The sequence below is a fragment of the Pseudophryne corroboree genome, chromosome 8 (genome assembly GCF_028390025.1).
Source record: "Pseudophryne corroboree isolate aPseCor3 chromosome 8, aPseCor3.hap2, whole genome shotgun sequence".
Classification (NCBI taxonomy): Eukaryota; Metazoa; Chordata; class Amphibia; order Anura; family Myobatrachidae; genus Pseudophryne; species Pseudophryne corroboree.
In genome coordinates, this window is record NC_086451.1 from 484,607,745 (window position 1) to 484,631,539 (window position 23,795).

The following is a 23,795-nucleotide window of genomic DNA, read 5'->3' on the forward strand; positions in this document are numbered from 1 at the left end:
TAACCTGCAGGGGGCGCTTAGTGAACAGACATCTGTATATAGTTATCACTCTGGTTATAAAGTGGCATCTCCCCTATAGGAGCAGTGTGGCCACTCCAGAGGACAAAGTGACCAAGCTGAAGGTGACGATGGTGGCCTGGGACCGCTCCGACGTGGTGGTCATTACCGCAGTGAACAATTTCCTTCTAAAAGTCTGGAATTCCAATAGCGGACAGCTCCTTCACATCCTGTCTGTGAGTACCTCATGCCTCGCATTACCCTGCCTGTCTGTGAGTACCTCATGCCTCGCATTACCCTGCCTGTCTGTGAGTGCCTCATGCCTCGCATTACCTGGCGGTGGGAACATGCCTAAAAGTAGCCCCCTAATTGTTACCATTGCCTGGGAGCGGGCGGGACGTGATGTGATCCTGGGAACGTGATGTCATTAAGCCCGCCCCTTCCAGCTTATACACTGCATGCATTTTAAATAAACTTACATCTGACTCAAAAGTCTGAAAGGTGATTTTATGTATTTTTTCCAAAGCAAGAGCCACAGATTATTTCTTGGTGGTTGGGAAGGAAATGTCTTTAATTTTGCTTTCTTGGAAAAAAACAACAAAATACTAAACCCAGGCTCCTGGCCACTCTGGGTAGATTGATTTGTGCAGACGCTGATCTCAGGGAATCCAGTATCTTCTGATAAGAATAAAGTATGAGATCACTGGGAACAGCGTAGGTAATTATGGATGTTGGACTGTGACAAGCCCAGAAAGTGCCAAAATCAGCAGCGGAAAGTTTTTTCCTTTTATTTTCTTGGGGGTAAGTCGGTTAAAAGTGAAGCCCGCCATTGCTATTGGAACGTTGTGCCAATGCTGGTAACCTCTGCCCGCCATTGCTATTGGAACGTTGTGCCAATGCTGGTAACCTCTGCCCGCCATGTGCTATTGGAACGTTGTGCCAATGCTGGTAACCTCTGCCCGCCATGTGCTATTGGAACGTTGTGCCAATGCTGGTAACCTCCACCCGCCATGTGCTATTGGTACGTTGTGCCAATGCTGGTAACCTCCGCCCGCCATGTGCTATTGGAACGTTGTGCCAATGCTGGTAACCTCCGCCCACCATGTGCTATTGGAACGTTGTGCCAATGCTGGTAACCTCCGCCCGCCATGTGCTATTGGAACGTTGTGCCAATGCTGGTAACCTCCGCCCGCCATGTGCTATTGGAACGTTGTGCCAATGCTGGTAACCTCCACCCGCCATGTGCTATTGGAACGTTGTGCCAATGCTGGTAACCTCCGCCCGCCATGTGCTATTGGAACGTTGTGCCAATGCTGGTAACCTCCGCCCGCCATGTGCTATTGGAACGTTGTGCCAATGCTGGTAACCTCCGCCCGCCATGTGCTATTGGAATGTTGTGCCAATGCTGGTAACCTCCGCCCGCCATGTGCTATTGGAACGTTGTGCCAATGCTGGTAACCTCCGCCCGCCATGTGCTATTGGAACGTTGTGCCAATGCTGGTAACCTCCGCCCGCCATGTGCTATTGGAACGTTGTGCCAATGCTGGTAACCTCCGCCCGCCATGTGCTATTGGAACGTTGTGCCAATGCTGGTAACCTCCGCCCGCCATGTGCTATTGGAACGTTGTGCCAATGCTGGTAACCTCCGCCCGCCATGTGCTATCGGAACGTTGTGCCAATGCTGGTAACCTCCGCCAGCCATGTGCTATCGGAACGTTGTGCCAATGCTGGTAACCTCCGCCCGCCATGTGCTATCGGAACGTTGTGCCAATGCTGGTAACCTCCGCCAGCCATCGTTGTGCTAATGCTGGTAACCTCCGCCCGCCATGTGCTATCGGAACGTTGTGCCAATGCTGGTAACCTCCGCCCGCCATGTGCTATCGGAACGTTGTGCCAATGCTGGTAACCTCCGCCCGCCATGTGCTATCGGAACGTTGTGCCAATGCTGGTAACCTCCGCCAGCCATGTGCTATCGGAACGTTGTGCTAATGCTGGTAACCTCCGCCCGCCATCGTTGTGCTAATGCTGGTAACCTCCGCCCGCCATGTGCTATTGGAACGTTGTGCCAACGCTGGTAACTGCGTTTTCTCTGACGTCCTAGTGGATGCTGGGGACTCCGTAAGGACCATGGGGAATAGCGGCTCCGCAGGAGACTGGGCACAAAAAGAAAGCTTTAGGACTACCTGGTGTGCACTGGCTCCTCCCCCTATGACCCTCCTCCAAGCCTCAGTTAGATTTTTGTGCCCGACCGAGCAGGGTGCAATCTAGGGGGCTCTCCTGAGCTTCTTAGATAAAAGTTAGTTTTAGGTTTTTTATTTTCAGTGAGACCTGCTGGCAACAGGCTCACTGCATCGAGGGACTAAGGGGAGAAGAAGCGAACCTGCCTGCTTGCAGCCAGCTTGGGCTTCTTAGGCTACTGGACACCATTAGCTCCAGAGGGATCGAACACAGGCCCAGCCTCGGAGTCCGGTCCCAGAGCCGCGCCGCCGGCCCCCTTACAGAGCCAGAAGCAAGAAGAGGTCCGGAAAATCGGCGGCAGAAGACATCAGTCTTCATCAAGGTAGCGCACAGCGCTGCAGCTGTGCGCCATTGCTCCTCATGCACCACACGCTCCGGTCACTGATGGGTGCAGGGCGCTGGGGGGGGGGGGGGGGCCCTGAGCAGCAATATTAACACCTTGGCTGGCAAAAATACATCACATATAACCCCCAGGGCTATATGGATGTACATTAACCCCTGCCAGAATCCATAAAAATGCGGGAGAAAAGTCAGCGAAAAAGGGGCGGAGCTATCTCCTCAGCACACTGGCGCCATTTTTCCCTCACAGCTCCGTTGGAGGGAAGCTCCCTGGCTCTCCCCTGCAGTTAATACACTACAGAAAGGGTTAAAAAGAGGGGGGGCACAATTTAGGCGCAGTATACATATATATATATGCAAAGGGGGGAAAAATATTTGCGCCACTTGTGTACAACACCAAATAATCTAAGATCCACGTATAGATAATAAATGACACTCCCTAAGAAATAGCACAGGGCGTCAGCTGTCCCCCAGAGACACAGGGATGGTAATTCCCTGAAACAACGAGTAAATGCACACAGGGGGGTGGGGGATATAGCGACCGTCGGTGTCTTAAATAGTTCAATAAATATGGATCTAAAAGTGTATCTAAAAACGAGTAACCAGATCAGAAGGTGATTTAAAAAAAGGGGGGTATTTATTTAAACTAAAACAGATGTTAATTACATATAGAGCTAAAATCTAAACAGCAGTTCTTCTTAAAAAATGGGATTTAAAACAACATACACAATGCTTTAAAATACCAGTTAAAATATGTTAAAACTCTGTAAATCAATTTTAACTTAACTTGGTAAAACGGTCACTGCCAGGTAGCCCAACGCGTTTCGTCCTTGATGAAGTCTTAAGGACGAAACGCGTTGGGCTACCTGGCAGTGACCGTTTTACCAAGTTAAGTTAAAATTGATTTACAGAGTTTTAACATATTTTAACTGGTATTTTAAAGCATTGTGTATGTTGTTTTAAATCCCATTTTTTAAGAAGAACTGCTGTTTAGATTTTAGCTCTATATGTAATTAACATCTGTTTTAGTTTAAATAAATACCCCCCTTTTTTTAAATCACCTTCTGATCTGGTTACTCGTTTTTAGATACACTTTTAGATCCATATTTATTGAACTATTTAAGACACCGACGGTCGCTATATCCCCCACCCCCCTGTGTGCATATATATATATGCAGCTATAAGGGAAAACACTTTTTATAGGTGCTATCCCTGTGATATATAGCGCCCTGGTGTGTGCTGGCATACTCTCCCTCTGTCTCCCCAAAGGGCTTTGTGGGGTCCTGTCCTCTATCAGAGCATTCCCTGTGTGTGTGCTGTGTGTCGGTACGGCTGTGTCGACAGGTATGTGGAGGATAATGAGGTGGAGGCGGAGCGAATGCCTGTAAATATGTTGTCACCACCTGCGGGGTCGACACCGGTGTGGTTGAACTTATGGAAAGATTACGTGAAAGTGTCAACTCCTTACATAAAAGGTCGACGACACAGAACAGCCGGCTACTCAGCTTGTGCCTGTTCCAGCGTCTCAAATGTCATGGGGGGCTCTAAAATCGCCCGCTACCTCAGATAACAGACACAAATGTCGACACGGATACTGACTCCAGTGTCGACGTCGATGAGACTGGTGTACCCTCCAAATAGGTCCACCCGTTACAGGATTGAGGCAATGAAAAATGTATTACACATTTATGATTATACCCCAGGTACCACATAAAAGGGTATTGTGTTTGGTGAGAGAAAACTATTAGTAGTTTTTCCTGCATCTGAGAAATTAAATGAGGTGTGTGAGGAAGAGTGGTCTTCCCCCGGTAAGAAAGTGATAATTTCTAAAACGGTTATTGGCAGCGTACCCTTTCCCGCCAGAGGATAGGTCACGCGGGGAAACACCCCATAGGGTAGATACAGCGCTTACACGCTTATCAGAAAAGGTGGCACTACCGTCTCCGGATACGGCCGCCCTGAAGGGACCTGCTGATAGAAAGCAGGAGGTTACCCTATAAGATATAGTCACACACTAGGGCATTATATTGCGACCAGCCGTTGCTTCGGCATGGATGTGCAGTGCTCCTGCTGCGTGGTCAGATTCCCTGTCGGAAAATAACTATGGATAGGGACAATATTTTGCTGAAAATAGAGCATATAAAAGACGTGGTCTTATACATACGTGATGCACAGAGGGATATTTGCCGGCTGGCATCAAAAATAAGCGCTAGGTCCATTGCCGCCAGACGGGGGTTATGGACTTGGCAATGGTCAGGCGATGCCGACTCGAATCGGCACATGGAAGTTGCCCTATAAGGGGGTAAAACTGTTTGGGGTTGGTTTTTCAGACCTAGTTTCCACAGCTACTGTTGGGAAATCGATTTTTTTTGCCACAGGCTACCCCACAACAAAAGAAAGCACCGTATCATCAAGTACAGTCCTTTCGGCCCCAGAAAAGCAAGAGGGCTAGAGGCTCCTCCTTTCTGCCGAGAGGAAAAAGCTGCAACACAAAGCTAGTTCCCAAGAGCAGAAATCCTCCCTGCGTCCGGTAGGTCCACAGTATGGTGCGGGGGCTGCTCAGGCAGACCCGGGTACGGTGGGGGCCCGTCTCAGAAATTTCAGCGGACAGTGGGCTCTCTCACATGGATCCCTGGGTCCTTCAAGTAGTATCTCAGGGGTACAGGCTGGAGTTCGAGACGTTCTTCCCCCTGCCGTTTCCTAAAATCTGCCTTACCGGCACCTACCTCTGCCAGGGAGACGGTGTTGGTGGATATTCAACACTATAATCACAACAAGTGATTGTCAAGGTGCCCCTCCTTCAGCAAGGAAGGGGTTACTATTCCACAGTGGTTGTGGTACCGAAACGTTTCGGTGAGACCCATCTTGAAATTAAAATACTTGAACTTTTATATCAGAAGATTCAAGTTCAAGATGGAATCGCTCAGGGCGGATATTACGAGCCTGGACGAGGGGGATTACAGGGTCTCCCTGGACATCAAGGATGCGTACCTGCATGTCCCCATTTACCCTCACCAGGAGTACCTCAGATATGTGGTACAGGACTGTCACTATCCGTTCCAGACGCGGCCGGTGGAGTTGTCCACGGCACCGAAGGTCTTTACCTAGGTAATGGCAGAAGTGATGATACTCCTTCGCAAGAAGGAAGTTTTTATTATCCCATACTTGGACGATCTCCTGATAAAGGCGAGGTCCAAAGAACAGTTGGTAGTGGGGGTAGCACTCTCTCGGGAAGTGCTACAACAGCACGACTGAATTCTCAATATTCCAAAGTCACAGCTGGTCCCGACGACACGTCTTCTGTTCCTGGGAATGTTTCTGAACGCAGACCAGAAAAGAGTGTTTCTTCCAGTGGAAAAAGCCGAGGAGTTGTCATCTCTAGTCAGACATCCTAAAACCAGGACAGGTGTCGGTACATCAATGCACACGAGTCCTGGGAAAAATGGTAGCTTCGTACAAAGCATAATTCCATTCGGAAGACTCCACGCAAGGACGTTCCAGTGGGACCTGTGGGACTAATGGTCCGGGTCCCATCTACAGATACAACAGCGGATAACCCTGTCAGCAAGAAACAGGGTGTCGCTGCTGTGGTGGCTGCAGAGGGCTCATCTACTAGAGGGCCGCAGATTCGGAATACAGGACTGGGTCTTGGTGACCACGGATGCCAGCCTTCGGGGCTGGGGTGCAGTCACACAGGGAAGAAATTTCCAAGGAGATTTCGCTTCACATAAATATTCTGCAGCGAAGGGCCATTTACAATGCCCTAAGCCAAGCAAGGCCCCTGCTTCAGAACCAGCCGGTACTGATCCAATCAGACGACATCACGGCGGTCGCCCATGTAAACAGACAGGGCGGCACAAGAAGCAGGATGGCGATGGCAGAAGCCACAAGGATTCTCCGATGGGCGACCTACACCCAGGAGAATGGGGACTTCATTCAGAAGTTTTCCAAATGCGGGTAAACCGTTGGGAATGACCACGGGTGGACATGATGGCGTCCCGCCTCAACAAGAAGTTGAAAAGATATTGCGCCAGGTCAAGGGACCCTCAGGCGATCGCTGGGGACGCTCTAGTGACACCGTGGGTGTACCAGTCGGTTTATGTGTCTCCTTCTCTACCTCTCATACCCAAGGTACTGAGAATAATAAGAAGGCGAGGAGTGAAAACCATACTCGGGGTTCCGGATTGGCCATGAAGAGCTTGGTACCCGGAACTTCAAGAGATGCTGGCAGAGGACCCTTGGCCTCTGCCGCTCAGACAAGACCTGCTGCAGCAGGGACCCTGTCTGTTCCAAGACTTACCGCGGCTGCGTTTGACGGCATGGCGGTAGAACATCGGATCCTAAAGGAAAAGGGTATTCCGAAGGAAGTCATCCCTACCCTGATCATAGCCAGGAAGGATGTCACCGCAAGACATTATCGCCGCGTTTGGCGAAAATTTATTGCTTGGTGAGAGGTCATGAAGGCCCGACGGAGGAATTTCAACTATGTCGATTCCTGCACTTCCTGCAAGCAGGGGTGACGTTTGGGCCTCAAATTGGGGTCCATCAAGGTCCAGATTTCGGCTCTGTCGATTTTCTTCCAGAAAGAACTGGCTTCACTGCCTGAAGTTCAGACTTTGGTTAAAGGAGTACTACATATTCAGCCTCCTTTTGTGCCTCCTGTGGCACTTTTTGGATCTCAACGTGGTGTTGGATTTCCTAAAGTCGCATTGGTTGAGCCACTTAAAACCATGGAGCTAAAGTATCTCGCGTGGAAAGTGGTCATGCTGTTGGCCTTGGCCTTGGCCAGGCGTGTGTCAGAATTGGCGGCTTTGTCATGTAAAAGCCTTATCTGATTTTCCATATGGATAGGGCAGAGTTGAGGACTCGTCCTCAGTTTTCTCCCAAAGGTGGTCTCAGGTTTTCACTTGAACCAACCTATTGTGGTGCCTGCGGCTACTAGGGACTTGGAGGATTCCAAGTTGCTGGACGTAGTCAGGGCCCTGAAAATTTTATTTTTCCAGGACGGCTGGAGTCAGGAAAACTGACTCGCTGTTTATCCTGTGTGCACCCAACAAGCTGGGTGCTCCTGCTTCTAAGCAGTCTATTGCGCGCTGGATTTGTAGCACTATTCAGCTGGCGCATTCTGCGGTAGGATGACCGCAGCCTAAATCAATAAAAGCCCATTCCACAAGGAAGGTGGGCTCATCTTGGGCGGCTGCCCGAGGGGTCTCGGCTTTACAACTTTGCCGAGCAGCTACTTGGTCAGGGGCAAACACGTTTGCAAAATTCTATGAATTTGATACCCTGGCTGAGGAGGACCTGGAGTTCTCTCATTCGGTGCTGCAGAGTCATCCGCACTCTCCCGCCCGTTTGGGAGCTTTGGTATAATCCCCATGGTCCTTACGGAGTTCCCAGCATCCACTAGGACGTCAGAGAAAATTATTTATTTATTTATTTATTTATTTATTTATTTATTAACAGTTTCTTATATAGCGCAGCAAATTCCGTTGCGCTTTACAATTTGAAATAACAATTACAAACTGGGTGATAACAGTCATAGAGGTAGGAAGGCCCTGCTCGCAAGCTTACAATCTATAGGCATATGTACATAAGGAAAGGTGCTATCTATTGCATAGAATGAGAAGACGTGAGGATATGTGTGGACTGTACAGAGTGGATGTAATTTGATAGCAAGGTTTATGAAAGTTATGTGGGCGGTTCAGGAATTTGATACGCTTGCCTAAAGAGGTGAGTTTTGAGGGAACGCTTGAAGGTTTGGAGACTAGAGGAGAGTCTTATTGTGTGTGGTAGGGCATTCCACAGAGTGGGTGCAGCCTGATGAAAGTCCTGCAGTCGTGAGTGGGAGCGAGTAATGAGTGTGGATGAGAGACGCAGGTCTTGTGAAGAGCGCAGAGGTCGGGTTGGGAGATATTTTGTGATAAGCGAAGTGATGTACGTTGGTGTAGTTTGGTTAATGGCCTTGTGTGTGAGTAAAAGTATTTTATATTGAATGCGGTAGAATACAGGTAACCAATGGAGGGACTGACAGAGTGGATCTGCAGACGATGAACGTCTAGCGAGGAAGATAAGCCTCGCCGCTGCATTCAGAATGGATTGTAGTGGTGAGAGTCTCGTTTTGGGAAGACCAGTTAGGAGACTATTGCAATAATCAATGCGGGAGATAATGAGAGCGTGGATTAGAGTTTTAGCAGTGTCTTGTGTAAGATATGGTCGTATTTTGGATATGTTTTTTAGATGCATGTAACATGATCTTGAGACAGATTGAATGTGGGGAACAAAGGACAGATCAGAGTCAAGGATGACACCTAGGCAGCGAGCTTGTGGGGTAGGGTAGATAGTCGAGTTTTCAACAGTGATAGAGATATCAGGTTGGTACCTACTATTGGCCGGTGGAAATATAATTAACTCTGTCTTTGAAATATTAAGTTTGAGGTGGCGAGATGTCATCCAGGATGAGATAGCAGAAAGGCATTCAGTGACACGGTCCAGTACAGATAGGGACAAGTCAGGGGAGGATAGGTAGATTTGAGTATCATCTGCGTACAGATGATACTGAAAACCAAAAGAGCTGATTAGTTTACCAAGAGATGAGGTATAGATAGAGAAAAGCAGAGGACCCAAGACTGAACCTTGCGGTACTCCAACTGAAAGAGGTAGCGAAGAGGAGGTAGATTCAGAGAAGCGAACACTGAAGGAGCGATTAGATAGGTACGAGAGGAACCAAGAAAGGGCTGTGTCTTTAAGACCTAGGGATTGTAGTGTCTGTATGAGAAGAGAGTGGTCTACAGTGTCAAATGCAGCAGATAGATCTAGAAGAATAAGTAGTGAGTAGTGGCCTTTAGACTTCGTAGTGACCAAATCATTAACCACTTTAGTCAGTGCCGTCTCTGTGGAATGTTGGGAACGGAAGCCTGACTGAAGTGGGTCCAACAGAGTGTATGAGTTAAGAAAGTGTGTGAGTCGAGTGTAGGCAAGTCTCTCAAGTAGCTTAGAGAGACAAGGGAGCTGAGAGATAGGGCGGTAGTTTGAGAGAGCATTAGGGTCAGAATTTTGTTTTTTTAAAATGGGAGTAATAACTGCATGCTTGAAGAGTGAAGGAAAAATACCAGTAGAGAGAGAGAGATTACAGATGTTAGTTAAGGTAGGGATGAGCACCAGAGACAGAGCTTTACTTATTTGTGAGGGTAAAGGATCAAGAGGAGAGGTAGTAGAGAAGCAGGATGAGAAGAGTGATGATACTTCATCTTCATTTGTGGGATCAAATGAAGAAAGAGTGCCAGAGGGTTCAGGTAAAGAACGGAGCAGGTCACTGGCTGCCGAAGAGCATACCATTTCATCTCGGATCTTATCAATCTTCTCCTTGAAGTAGGAAGCAAGATCCTGTGCCTTGATAGTGGCTGGTGGGGTAGGTGCGGGAGGATTCAGAAGTGATTTAAATGTATTAAAGAGTCGTTTGGGGTTAGAGGCTTGAGCAGAGATAAGAGTTTGGAAATATGTTTGTTTGGCAATGTCCAGGGCATTTTTATAAGAATGGTAGACTGTCTTGTATGTGAGGAAGTCACTTGAAATACGAGATTTACGCCACTGACGTTCAAGTTTTCGTGTGAGTTTTTGTAGTTGTCTTGTTAATTTGGAGTGCCATGGTTGACATCTAGGCCTACGTGGAGTGTGATGGGTAGCTGGAGCCACTTCATCAAGGGCTAGTTCTAGAGTCTTATTAAGGTGTGATACAGCCATCTCAGGAGAGGTGAATGCAGAAATAGGTGAAAGCAGTTGTTGGAGTGAAGTGGAAAGTTCTTGAAGATTAATTGTGTTAATATTTCTGCGAGTTTGAGGAAGATTGGAGAACTTCCGCAACACAGGGTTTGAATTAACAGAGGAAAGCATGCAGGTGATAAGGTTGTGATCTGATAGGGGGAAAGGAGTGTTAGTGAGTTCAGAGATGGAGCATAGTCTGGTGAATACTAGATCAAGGCAGTGGCCCGCCTGATGAGTAGAGGAGTCAGTCCATTGGGAGAGGCCAAGAGAGGAGGTTAGAGAGAGTAGTTTGGAGGCATGCGCAGCAGATTTTGGACAATCAATAGCAATATTGAAATCACCCATGATAATGGTGGAGATGTCAGAGGATAGAAAGTGAGGGAGCCAGGCAGAAAAATCTTCCAAAAATTGTTTTGGATGCCCAGGTGGGCGGTAGATAGCTGCAACACGCAGAGAGAAAGGAGAGTAAACCCTAATGGAATGTACTTCAAATGATGTAAATGTAAAATAAGAATTTACTTACCGATAATTCTATTTCTCTATCGTCCTAGTGGATGCTGGGGTTCCTGAAAGGACCATGGGGAATAGCGGCTCCGCAGGAGACAGGGCACAAAAAGTAAAGCTTTTCCAGATCAGGTGGTGTGCACTGGCTCCTCCCCCTATGACCCTCCTCCAGACTCCAGTTAGATTTTTGTGCCCGGCCGAGAAGGGTGCAATTCTAGGTGGCTCTCATAAAGAGCTGCTTAGAGAAAGTTTAGCTTAGGTTTTTTATTTTCAGTGAGTCCTGCTGGCAACAGGATCACTGCAACGAGGGACAGAGGGGAGAAGAAGTGAACTCACCTGCGTGCAGGATGGATTGGCTTCTTGGCTACTGGACATCCGCTCCAGAGGGACGATCACAGGTACAGCCTGGATGGTCACCGGAGCCACGCCGCCGGCCCCCTTGCAGATGCTGAAGTAAGAAGAGGTCCAGAATCGGCGGCTGAAGACTCCTGCAGTCTTCTAAAGGTAGCGCACAGCACTGCAGCTGTGCGCCATTTTCCTCTCAGCACACTTCACACGCAGTCACTGAGGGTGCAGGGCGCTGGGGGGGGGCGCCCTGGGAGGCAAATGAAAACCTATTAAAAGGCTAAAAATACCTCACATATAGCCCCCAGAGGCTATATGGAGATATTTAACCCCTGCCTGGATTCACAAAATAGCGGGAGACGAGCCCGCCGGAAAAGGGGCGGGGCCTATCTCCTCCGCACACGGCGCCATTTCCTCTCACAGCTCCGCTGGTCAGGACGGCTCCCAGGTCTCTCCCCTGCACTGCACTACAGAAACAGGGTAAAACAGAGAGGGGGGGCAAATTTAATGGCAATATTTTGATATATATAAAGCAGCTATAAGGGAGCACTTATTATAAGGCTATCCCTGTCATATATAGCGCTTTTTTGGTGTGTGCTGGCAGACTCTCCCTCTGTCTCCCCAAAGGGCTAGTGGGTCCTGTCTTCGTGTAGAGCATTCCCTGTGTGTCTGCTGTGTGTCGGTACGTGTGTGTCGACATGTATGAGGACGATATTGGTGTGGAGGCGGAGCAATTGCCAAATATGGGGATGTCACCTCCTAGGGGGTCGACACCAGAATGGATGCCTTTATTTGTGGAATTACGGGATAGCGTCAACTCGCTTAAGCAGTCGTTTGACGACATGAGGCGGCCGGACAATCAATTAGTGCCTGTCCAGGCGCCTCAAACACCGTCAGGGGCTGTGAAACGCCCTTTGCCTCAGTCGGTCGACACAGACCCAGACACAGGCACTGATTCCAGTGGTGACGGTGACGAATCAACCGTATTTTCCAGTAGGGCCACACGTTATATGATTTTGGCAATGAAGGAGGCGTTACATTTAGCTGATACTACAGGTACCACTAAACAGGGTATTATGTGGGGTGTGAAAAAACTACCTATAGTTTTTCCTGAATCAGAAGAACTAAATGACGTGTGTGATGAAGCGTGGGTTGCCCCTGATAAAAAGCTGATAATTTCAAAGAAATTATTGGCATTATACCCTTTCCCGCCAGAGGTTAGGGAGCGCTGGGAAACACCTCCTAGAGTGGACAAGGCGCTAACACGCTTATCTAAACAAGTGGCGTTACCCTCTCCTGAGACGGCCGCACTTAAAGATCCATCAGATAGGAGGATGGAAAATATCCAAAAAAGTATATACACACATGCAGGTGTTATACTACGACCAGCTATAGCGACTGCCTGGATGTGCAGTGCTGGGGTAGTTTGGTCAGAGTCCCTGATTGAAAATATTGATACCCTGGACAGGGACAATATTTTACTGTCGTTAGAACAAATAAAGGATGCATTTCTTTATATGCGTGATGCACAGAGGGATATCTGCACACTGGCATCACGGGTAAGTGCTATGTCCATTTCGGCCAGAAGAGCTTTATGGACGCGACAGTGGACAGGCGATGCGGATTCAAAACGGCATATGGAAGTTTTGCCGTATAAAGGGGAGGAGTTATTTGGAGTCGGTCTATCAGATTTGGTGGCCACGGCTACAGCCGGGAAATCCACCTTTCTACCTCAAGTCACTCCCCAACAGAAAAAGGCACCGACTTTTCAACCGCAGCCCTTTCGTTCCTTTAAAAATAAGAGAGCAAAGGGCTATTCATATCTGCCACGAGGCAGAGGAAAGGGGAAGAGACAGCAACAGGCAGCTCCTTCCCAGGAACAGAAGCCCTCCCCGGCTTCTACAAAAGCCTCAGCATGACGCTGGGGCTTCTCAAGCGGACTCGGGGACGGTGGGCGGTCGTCTCAAAAATTACAGCGCGCAGTGGGCTCACTCGCAGGTAGATCCCTGGATCCTGCAGATAATATCTCAGGGGTACAGGTTGGAATTAGAGACAGATCCACCTCGCCGTTTCCTGAAGTCTGCTTTACCAACGTCCCCCTCCGGAAGGGAGACGGTTTTGGAAGCCATTCACAAGCTGTACTCTCAGCAGGTGATAGTCAAGGTACCTCTTCTACAACAAGGGAAGGGGTATTATTCCACTCTATTTGTGGTACCGAAGCCGGATGGCTCGGTAAGGCCTATTCTAAATCTGAAGTCCTTGAACCTGTACATAAAGAAGTTCAAGTTCAAGATGGAGTCACTCAGAGCAGTGATAGCGAACCTGGAAGAAGGGGACTTTATGGTATCCTTGGACATCAAGGATGCGTATCTCCACGTTTCAATTTACCCCTCACACCAGGGGTACCTCAGGTTCGTTGTACAAAACTGTCACTATCAGTTTCAGACGCTGCCGTTTGGTTTGTCCACGGCACCTCGGGTCTTTACAAAGGTAATGGCCGAGATGATGATTCTTCTTCGAAGAAAAGGCGTATTAATTATCCCATACTTGGACGATCTCCTAATAAGGGCAAGGTCCAGAGAACAGCTAGAGATGGGATTAGCACTATCTCAAGAGGTGCTAAAGCAGCACGGATGGATTCTGAATATTCCAAAATCCCAATTAATGCCGACAACTCGTCTGCTGTTCCTAGGGATGATTCTGGACACGGTTCAGAAAAAGGTTTTTCTTCCCGAGGAAAAAGCCAAGGAGTTATCCGACCTGGTCAGGAACCTCCTAAAACCAGGAAAGGTGTCTGTACATCAATGCACAAGAGTCCTGGGAAAAATGGTGGCTTCTTACGAAGCAATTCCATTCGGCAGATTCCATGCAAGAATTTTCCAAAGGGATCTGTTGGACAAATGGTCAGGGTCGCATCTTCAGATGCACCTGCGGATAACCCTGTCTCCAAGGACAAGGGTATCTCTTCTGTGGTGGTTGCAGAGGGCTCATCTATTGGAGGGCCGCAGATTCGGCATACAGGATTGGATCCTGGTGACCACGGACGCCAGCCTGAGAGGCTGGGGAGCAGTCACACCAGGAAGAAACTTCCAGGGAGTGTGGTCGAGCCTGGAAAAGTCTCTTCACATAAACATTCTGGAACTAAGAGCAATCTACAATGCTCTAAGCCAGGCGGAACCTCTGCTTCAAGGAAGACCGGTGTTGATCCAGTCGGACAACATCACGGCAGTCGCCCATGTAAACAGACAGGGCGGCACAAGAAGCAGGAGTGCAATGGCAGAAGCTGCCAGGATCCTTCGCTGGGCGGAGAATCACGTGATAGCACTGTCAGCAGTGTTCATCCCGGGCGTGGACAACTGGGAAGCAGACTTCCTCAGCAGACATGATCTTCACCCGGGAGAGTGGGGACTTCATCCAGAAGTTTTCCACATGCTAATAAACCGTTGGGAAAGACCAATGGTGGACATGATGGCGTCTCGCCTCAACAAAAAACTGGACAGGTATTGCGCCAGGTCAAGAGATCCGCAGGCAATAGCTGTGGACGCGCTGGTAACACCTTGGGTGTACCAGTCGGTGTATGTGTTTCCTCCTCTGCCTCTCATACCAAAGGTATTGAGAATCATACGGCAAAGCGGAGTAAGAACGATACTAGTGGCTCCGGATTGGCCAAGAAGGTCTTGGTACCCGGAACTTCAAGAGATGGTCACGGACGATCCGTGGCCTCTACCTCTGAGAAGGGACCTGCTTCAACAGGGTCCCTGCCTCTTTCAAGACTTACCGCGGCTGCGTTTGACGGCATGGCGGTTGAACGCCAGATCCTAAAAGGAAAAGGCATTCCAGAAGAAGTCATTCCTACCTTGATTAAGGCAAGAAAGGAAGTCACCGCGAAGCATTATCACCGCATTTGGCGGAAATATGTTGCGTGGTGCGAGGATCGGAGTGCTCCGACGGAGGAATTTCAACTGGGTCGTTTCCTACATTTCCTGCAATCAGGATTGTCTATGGGTCTCAAATTGGGATCTATTAAGGTTCAAATTTCGGCCCTGTCAATATTCTTCCAAAAAGAATTGGCCTCAGTCCCTGAGGTCCAGACTTTTGTCAAAGGAGTACTGCATATACAGCCTCCTGTGGTGCCTCCGGTGGCACCGTGGGATCTAAATGTAGTTTTAGATTTCCTCAAATCCCATTGGTTTGAACCACTAAAAAATGTGGATTTGAAATATCTCACATGGAAAGTGACTATGTTACTGGCCCTGGCTTCCGCCAGGAGAGTATCTGAACTGGCGGCTTTATCTTATAAAAGCCCTTATTTAATTTTCCATTCGGATAGGGCAGAGCTGCGGACGCGTCCGCATTTTCTCCCTAAGGTGGTATCAGCGTTTCACCTGAACCAGCCTATTGTAGTGCCTGCGGCTACAAGCGACTTGGAGGACTCCAAGTTGTTGGACGTTGTCAGAGCTTTAAAAATATACATTTCAAGGACGGCTGGAGTCAGAAAATCTGACTCGCTGTTTATACTGTATGCACCCAACAAGTTGGGTGCGCCTGCTTCTAAGCAGTCGATTGCTCGTTGGATTTGTAACACAATTCAACTTGCACATTCTGTGGCAGGCCTGCCACAGCCTAAATCTGTTAAGGCCCATTCCACAAGGAAGGTGGGCTCATCTTGGGCGGCTGCCCGAGGGGTCTCGGCATTACAACTCTGCCGAGCAGCTACGTGGTCAGGGGAGAACACGTTTGTAAAATTCTACAAATTTGATACCCTGGCAAAAGAGGACCTGGAGTTCTCTCATTCGGTGCTGCAGAGTCATCCGCACTCTCCCGCCCGTTTGGGAGCTTTGGTATAATCCCCATGGTCCTTTCAGGAACCCCAGCATCCACTAGGACGATAGAGAAAATAAGAATTTACTTACCGATAATTCTATTTCTCGGAGTCCGTAGTGGATGCTGGGCGCCCATCCCAAGTGCGGATTATCGGCAATACTTGTACATAGTTATTGTTAACTAATTCGGGTTATTGTTTAGGGAGCCATCTTTCAGAGGCTCCTCTGTTATCATACTGTTAACTGGGTTTAGATCACAAGTTGTACGGTGTGATTGGTGTGGCTGGTATGAGTCTTACCCGGGATTCAAAATCCTCCCTTATTGTGTACGCTCGTCCGGGCACAGTACCTAACTGGAGTCTGGAGGAGGGTCATAGGGGGAGGAGCCAGTGCACACCACCTGATCTGGAAAAGCTTTACTTTTTGTGCCCTGTCTCCTGCGGAGCCGCTATTCCCCATGGTCCTTTCAGGAACCCCAGCATCCACTACGGACTCCGAGAAATAGAATTATCGGTAAGTAAATTCTTATTTTCTCGTAGTCCGTAGTGGATGCTGGGCGCCCATCCCAAGTGCGGATTGTCTGCAATACTTGTACATAGTTATTGTTAACTAATCGGGTTCTTGTTGTGAGCCATCTATTCAGAGGCTCCTCTGTTATCATGCTGTTAACTGGGTTTCATATCACAAGTTGTACGGTGTGATTGGTGTGGCTGGTATGAGTCTTACCCGGGATTCAAAATCCTTCCTTATTGTGTACGCTCGTCCGGGCACAGTATCCTAACTGAGGCTTGGAGGAGGGTCATAGGGGGAGGAGCCAGTGCACACCAGGTAGTCCTAAAGCTTTCTTTTTGTGCCCAGTCTCCTGCGGAGCCGCTATTCCCCATGGTCCTTACGGAGTTCCCAGCAACCACTACGGACTACGAGAAATAGAATTATCGGTAAGTAAATTCTTATTTTTACCCTATAAATGACGCTGGCTCAGGGCGTAGAAATCCCTTGGCTGACTCTATGGGCGATCACTGGAGATGGTGATACCTGCAGGCTTACATCATTTGTACTGGTTGGGGCTGGGAGACCAGCGCTCAGGATCACGGAGGTCAGCACACCAACCCCCGGGATCCTGGTAGCGGAGTGCCGGTGGGGGACGGAGGTGGCTCGTTCCTGAGAGATATAGGTGTGAGCTATGATGTCACATCTGAGTGTATGCTTCGTGTCTGGTATAAGACACCAATCTCCTGTTTATAATGTGACGCATTGTTAGTACATATGGATATCACCGGGTTCCTGCCACATGACGTCATAAGACGAGGTTACCTCTCTCCTGTGTATCTCTCTGTAACTTGTGCTCCTTTCCCGCCAGGGGCACGATGATGAAGTGTTTGTGCTGGAGGCTCATCCCTTCGATTCCAGGATCCTGCTCTCTGCCGGACACGACGGCAATATATTTGTCTGGGATCTTGAGAGGGGAACCAAAATTCGGAATTACTTCAATATGGTAAGTAGGAAGAAACCATCTCTGTAGGTAGCGTTTGTGGTCAGTAGATATTTAGGTGCGGTGACGGATGCAATGTATGGATGATGTAAGTTGCGGAATGATCGGTTGGAGGGGAGGGGGGGGATATTACTTTGGGACTGCACAGTCCTCCTCTTGGCATTTCCAGGTATGGTGTATGCTGAACGTCACAGGCAGGTGGAGACAGACGATGATTCCTGATTAGCGGAGTGATGTCGCAGGGACTGGAGCAGAATACTCCCACCCAACCCTAATCTGTGCCTCTATATTCCCCCTGAATGCCGTGGCTTACATTATTACGCTTTGTCACTTGATGCTTTTTGTCTTTGCAGATCGAGGGTCAGGGGCACGGGGCGGTTTTTGATTGCAAGTTCTCACCCGACGGGCAACACTTTGTCTGCACAGATTCCCACGGTCACCTCTTGTTGTTCGGCTTTGGCTGCAGTAAAGGTTATGAGAAGGTGAATGTATAGCGACTACACCGCAGCTTGTCCGTGCTGTTGCAATATGCGTCATTAATGCGGCATTGATGATTGTGCCGTTATATTATCATTTATTGACTTTTCCATCTCTTTGTGCAACTTCATTTTATATTTTCCTCCGGCTTCATTTTGTGTTTCTCATTGAGTCCTTTATATGGCCCCTTTTCTGTGGCTCTTGGACACGGCACAGATATACTCTGCTCCCTGAATTAGTAACCGCTGCATTGTGAAAGGGGCAGCGGTAACAAACCACCCTGCTGTGTGAAATCGCTGGAATCCAGACACACAGCTGCCGGTTATACTGATCACTATGCCCCGCTCACCGCGTGCTGTTCTCTCTGCAGATCCCAGAGCAGATGTTCTTCCACACTGACTTCCGACCACTGATCCGCGATGCGAACAACTTCGTGCTGGATGAGCAGACTCAGCAGGCCCCGCACCTCATGCCGCCACCCTTTCTGGTAGACGTTGATGGAAATCCACATCCGACCCGCTTCCAGCGGCTGGTACCAGGGCGTGAGAACTGCAAAGATGAACAGCTCATCCCCCAACTCGGATACATCTCAAATGGTAGTCTGAATGTGCGAAACGCGTTATGTTCTGTGCGACTGACGGGTCTGATGTCCGCTGAGTTAAATACAAGTATCTTTCATTCTTGTGCCCTGATCAGGGAACGGAGACGTTGTACAGCAAGTAATAGGCCAGCAGACGGGCGACCAGGATCAAAGTGTTCTCGATGGTATGATCCGAGAACTCCAGAGGAACATGGATGAAGCACAGACTGATCCCCCGATTAACAGGACGGGCTCTGGCAGTGGATGTAAGTATTATCATGCAGCCATTGGCTATAAATCCTGCATTCAGGAAAGCGGTGGAGATGGAACATTTATCCCGTAGTGGAAAGTACTGAGAATTGGTAGTTTCAGTCTGATACACGTGGGGACTCTGCAGCGACGTTCCGGCTGATCACTAATCTACCCACTGTAAGGCCAGGAAGCGTTGCTGCAGATTCCCGTTATGTGAGGGTAGAGGCTTACAGGATGTACTGTGCGTTTCTGTACTTGGATGATTGGGCATCATGCGCGGCGCTTTAGTGTCTGGCGCATTATGTGTGTACAGATGTGTCATACAGTGGCAGGTCCCGGGCGCAGGGCGTCTGTCACGCTCACAGTGGGGCAGATGTATTAACCTGGAGACGGCATAAGGAACTGATAAACCAGTGACAAGTGCAAGGTGATAAACGTACCAGCCAATCAGCTCCAGTATGTAAATTAACAGGTAGGAGCTGATTGGCTGGTGCGTTTATCACTGTGCACTTATCACTGGTTTATCACTTCCTTATGCTTTCTCCAGGTTAATACATCTGCACCAATCTGCATTAATAAGACTACTGTAAACAACAAAGCCACATTACACTGATCTGTGTGATGTGTGACATTTGCTCATCTGTGTCTGACTCTGTATACAAAGTGTAACAACGCCGCGGCTCTTTCTCGTCACAAGTTCCATTGAGCTCCGTCTGCAATGCTGTGCGTGTTTGACATGAATTCCTCTGGTATCATACAGTTATGAGAAGCCAAAGTTTGGATCTTACATCACCGCCTAATGTCGGCCTCCGGCGCAGTGGGCAGATTGAAGGCGTTCGCCAAATGCATCACAATGCTCCGAGAAGCCAAATTGCGACAGAGCGAGATCTCATGGCGTGGCGGAGACGAGTGGTGGTGAATGAGCTACATCCCGGCGTTAGCAGGTGAGAGACTGGTGCATTGTGTGCTGACACCACCTGTAACCCATAGCAACCAGGCAACGTACACTGCAGTGAAACAATTGTTGTGTTAGTGCACTATTAAAGCTGGCGATAGACTGCGCAATAGTGCAGCGACTGTAGAGCGCGGACTGCGCAATAGTGCAGCGACTGTAGAGCGGGGACTGCGCAATAGTGCAGCGACTGTAGAGCGCGGACTGGTCAATAGTGCAGCGACTGTAGAGCGCGGACTGGTCAATAGTGCAGCGACTGTAGAGCGCGGACTGCGCAATAGTGCAGCGACTGTAGAGCGCGGACTGGTCAATAGTGCAGCGACTGTAGAGCGCGGACTGGCCAATAGTGCAGCGACTGTAGAGCGCGGACTGGTCAATAGTGCAGCGACTGTAGAGCGCGGACTGGTCAATAGTGCAGCGACTGTAGAGCGCGGACTGGTCAATAGTGCAGCGACTGTAGAGCGCGGACTGGTCAATAGTGCAGCGACTGTAGAGCGCGGACTGCGCAATAGTGCAGCGACTGTAGAGCGCGGACTGGTCAATAGTGCAGCGACTGTAGAGCGCGGACTGGCCAATAGTGCAGCGACTGTAGAGCGCGGACTGGTCAATAGTGCAGCGACTGTAGAGCGCGGACTGGTCAATAGTGCAGCGACTGTAGAGCGCGGACTGGTCAATAGTGCAGCGACTGTAGAGCGCGGACTGGTCAATAGTGCAGCGACTGTAGAGCGCGGACTGGTCAATAGTGCAGCGACTGTAGAGCGCGGACTGGTCAATAGTGCAGCGACTGTAGAGCGCGGACTGGTCAATAGTGCAGCGACTGTAGAGCGCGGACTGGTCAATAGTGCAGCGACTGTAGAGCGCGGACTGCGCAATAGTGCAGCGACTGTACAGCATTGTGGAGGGGAAAGCGGTAACCGGAGCACCTCTGTACGATGTTGTAAATCAGAGTTTGGGTAACAGATTCCTCTTACATCGAAACCTTTTTAGTGTCGAAACAATTGCGTTTCCACCGGTCACATCCTAAATAATATATCCGTTATAGAGTCCAAGAAGAATGCCGCTTTGCCAAGGGTGACATGGAGGTCTACCTGTACACCACGGAGAAGAAGAGAAAGCCGCCGCACCCGGCTCAGAGGGTAAGACCGCCGTATGGCTGGCGCATTCTGTTGGATCTGCATTCTTTATCGGCGCCGCCAGTCACTCCGCGCTGTCTGTTCTTTCCACAGAGCGACCATCAGGTGTGCAGCGGGAGATCGCTGCGGAAGATACAGCGGAAACGCCAACATGCCTATCAGACCCGCTCTAACATAGAGCGCGATTCCCAGACCAGCGCGCCTACAACCAACGGGGAGGAATCGCAGAGCTCGCCTGAGGTACGCTGGTTTACAGTACATGTCTCCGCAGAATATGCAGGCGATACACTTTACATAATGCATCGTACGTTGGGCAGCTGAACCCCGGCTGTACATCAATGGATGAGTGTAATCTCTCCGCCCCGCAGACATGGCCCTATGCCGGTCACTCCAATGTACGGGGGTGCACATCGATACGTGCGCACTCACTCGCAGGACGAGCCCCCAAATGTAGTAACCAGATGACGGAATTGCAGGTTGATGCTTAACTTAACCTGTAACCTAGACCGTACTAGGCACAAATCGCAGTACTAGGTGCCGGCCTGTAGGTGTCATTATCCATCCTCGCTAATCTGACAGCAATGCGTCATTCAGCTCCCACCTAAATCTGATAGGTCCGGCAGCTGACGATTAATAAGGAGATACGGCTTAGTCTAAATTACTGTCTGCAAATAAGTCCCCTATTGATGAATGTTTGCAGGATGAGGAATCGCGAGCGTCCAGCGAAGCGTCGGCGGATGAGATGACTGCACATTGGCCGACAGAGAGCTCCTCCAGGTACGTACGTATACTTCCTGTGATACCCGCGCATTGAGCTTCTCCCATTGTGTTGTTATATATGTAAATGGTTTAACCCTGTGATGTCTGGAGTGTGGACACTGTATAACGGGGACTCCAGTGCTTTCGGGGGGCTTGGCTGGCGTTGGGCACAATTGGGGCATCATGTGAATGGGTTATGATAGCCTTCCGTTTGCATGATCTGCAGAGGAAACCAGTGTAGTGTATGAGGAAAGGGAAGTGTGCACTCACACCTCGGACCTGCATGATATATGGTTATTAATAGTAATAAGTGCAATGCGTAGGACAGCGGAACAGTGACTGCTATAATGCGTTCCGATGACTGATATATAGGCTGATATGTGTTTGCCCGTTGTCACTTGCTCAGGTCCCCTCTTATCCTCCTGTTCTAGTGACTCTTCCAGTGAATATTCCGACTGGACCACAGACGCCGGCATCAATCTCCAGCCCCCGAAACGGCAGACACGCCAGGCAACGCGGAAGATGTGCAGCAGTTCCGAGGATGAGAACGTGAAGGAGGACGACAAGCAGAGGAAGCGCAAGCTGACCCGGAGAAAGGTCTGTGTACATGGGGCGTGCGGTGTAGTGTCATAGCCTCACATTCCCGCTCCATGGCTAGTCGCCAGATAATTCCCGAGCTGACCCGGAGAAAGGTCTGTGTACATGGGGCGTGCGGTGTAGTGTCATAGCCTCACATTCCCGCTCCGTGGCTAGTCGCCAGATAATTCCCGAGCTGACCCGGAGAAAGGTCTGTGTACACGGGGCGTGCGGTGTAGTGTCATAGCCGCACATTCCCGCTCCATGGCTAGCCGCCAGATAATTCCCGAGCTGACCCGGAGAAAGGTCTGTGTACATGGGGCGTGCGGTGTAGTGTCATAGCCTCACATTCCCGCTCCATGGCTAGCCGCCAGATAATTCCCGAGCTGACCCGGAGAAAGGTCTGTGTACACGGGGCGTGCGGTGTAGTCTCATAGCCTCACATTCCCGCTACATGGCTAGCCGACAGATAATTCCCGAGCTGACCCGGAGAAAGGTCTGTGTATACGGGGCGTGCGGTGTAGTGTCATAGCCTCACATTCCCGCTCCATGGCTAGCCGCCAGATAATTCCCGAGCTGACCCGGAGAAAGGTCTGTGTACATGGGGCGTGCGGTGTAGTCTCATAGCCTCACATTCCCGCTCCATGGCTAGCCGCCAGATAATTCCCGAGCTGACCCGGAGAAAGGTCTGTGTACATGGGGCGTGCGGTGTAGTCTCATAGCCTCACATTCCCGCTCCATGGCTAGCCGCCAGATAATTCCCGAGCTGACCCGGAGAAAGGTCTGTGTATACGGGGCGTGCGGTGTAGTGTCATAGCCTCACATTCCCGCTCCATGGCTAGCCGCCAGATAATTCCCGAGCTGACCCGGAGAAAGGTCTGTGTACATGGGGCGTGCGGTGTAGTGTCATAGCCTCACATTCCCGCTCCATGGGGCGTGCGGTGTAGTCTCATAGCCTCACATTCCCGCTCCATGGCTAGCCGCCAGATAATTCCCGAGCTGACCCGGAGAAAGGTCTGTGTATATGGGGCGTGCAGTGTAGTGTCATAGCCTCACATTCCCGCTCCATGGCTAGCCGCCAGATAATTCCCGAGCTGACCCGGAGAAAGGTCTGTGTACACGGGGCGTGCGGTGTAGTGTCATAGCCTCACATTCCCGCTCCGTGGCTAGCCGCCAGATAATTCCCGAGCTGACCCGGAGAAAGGTCTGTGTACATGGGGCTTGCGGTGTAGTGTCATAGCCGCACATTCCCGCTCCATGGCTAGCCGCCAGATAATTCCCGAGCTGACCCGGAGAAAGGTCTGTGTACATGGGGCGTGCGGTGTAGTGTCATAGCCTCACATTCCCGCTCCGTGGCTAGTCGCCAGATTATTCCCGAGCTGACCTGGAGAAAGGTCTGTATACACGGGGCGTGCGGTGTCATAGCCTCACATTCCCGCTCCGTGGCTAGTCGCCAAATAATTCCCGAGCTGACCCGGAGAAAGGTCTGTGTATATGGGGCGTGCGGTGTAGTCTCATAGCCTCACATTCCCGCTCCATGGCTAGCCGCCAGATAATTCCCGAGCTG

The 23,795-nt window shown here is 49.9% G+C and overlaps 1 protein-coding gene across 6 annotated transcripts in view; it reads left to right on the forward strand.

Moving 5' to 3' along the window:
• Positions 1 to 23,795, forward strand: part of BRWD3 (bromodomain and WD repeat domain containing 3) — a 132,614-nt gene that overhangs the window by 42,601 nt on the left and 66,218 nt on the right. For all 6 annotated transcript variants that reach the window (XM_063938407.1, XM_063938408.1, XM_063938409.1 and 3 more), the window contains exons 14-23: positions 80 to 233; positions 17,368 to 17,502; positions 17,853 to 17,981; positions 18,347 to 18,572; positions 18,673 to 18,822; positions 19,569 to 19,752; positions 20,803 to 20,896; positions 20,987 to 21,133; positions 21,594 to 21,670; positions 22,084 to 22,249. In XM_063938407.1, the coding sequence (XP_063794477.1) occupies positions 80 to 233; positions 17,368 to 17,502; positions 17,853 to 17,981; positions 18,347 to 18,572; positions 18,673 to 18,822; positions 19,569 to 19,752; positions 20,803 to 20,896; positions 20,987 to 21,133; positions 21,594 to 21,670; positions 22,084 to 22,249 (1,462 nt within the window). The remainder of the gene's footprint in view (positions 1 to 79; positions 234 to 17,367; positions 17,503 to 17,852; positions 17,982 to 18,346; positions 18,573 to 18,672; positions 18,823 to 19,568; positions 19,753 to 20,802; positions 20,897 to 20,986; positions 21,134 to 21,593; positions 21,671 to 22,083; positions 22,250 to 23,795) is intronic.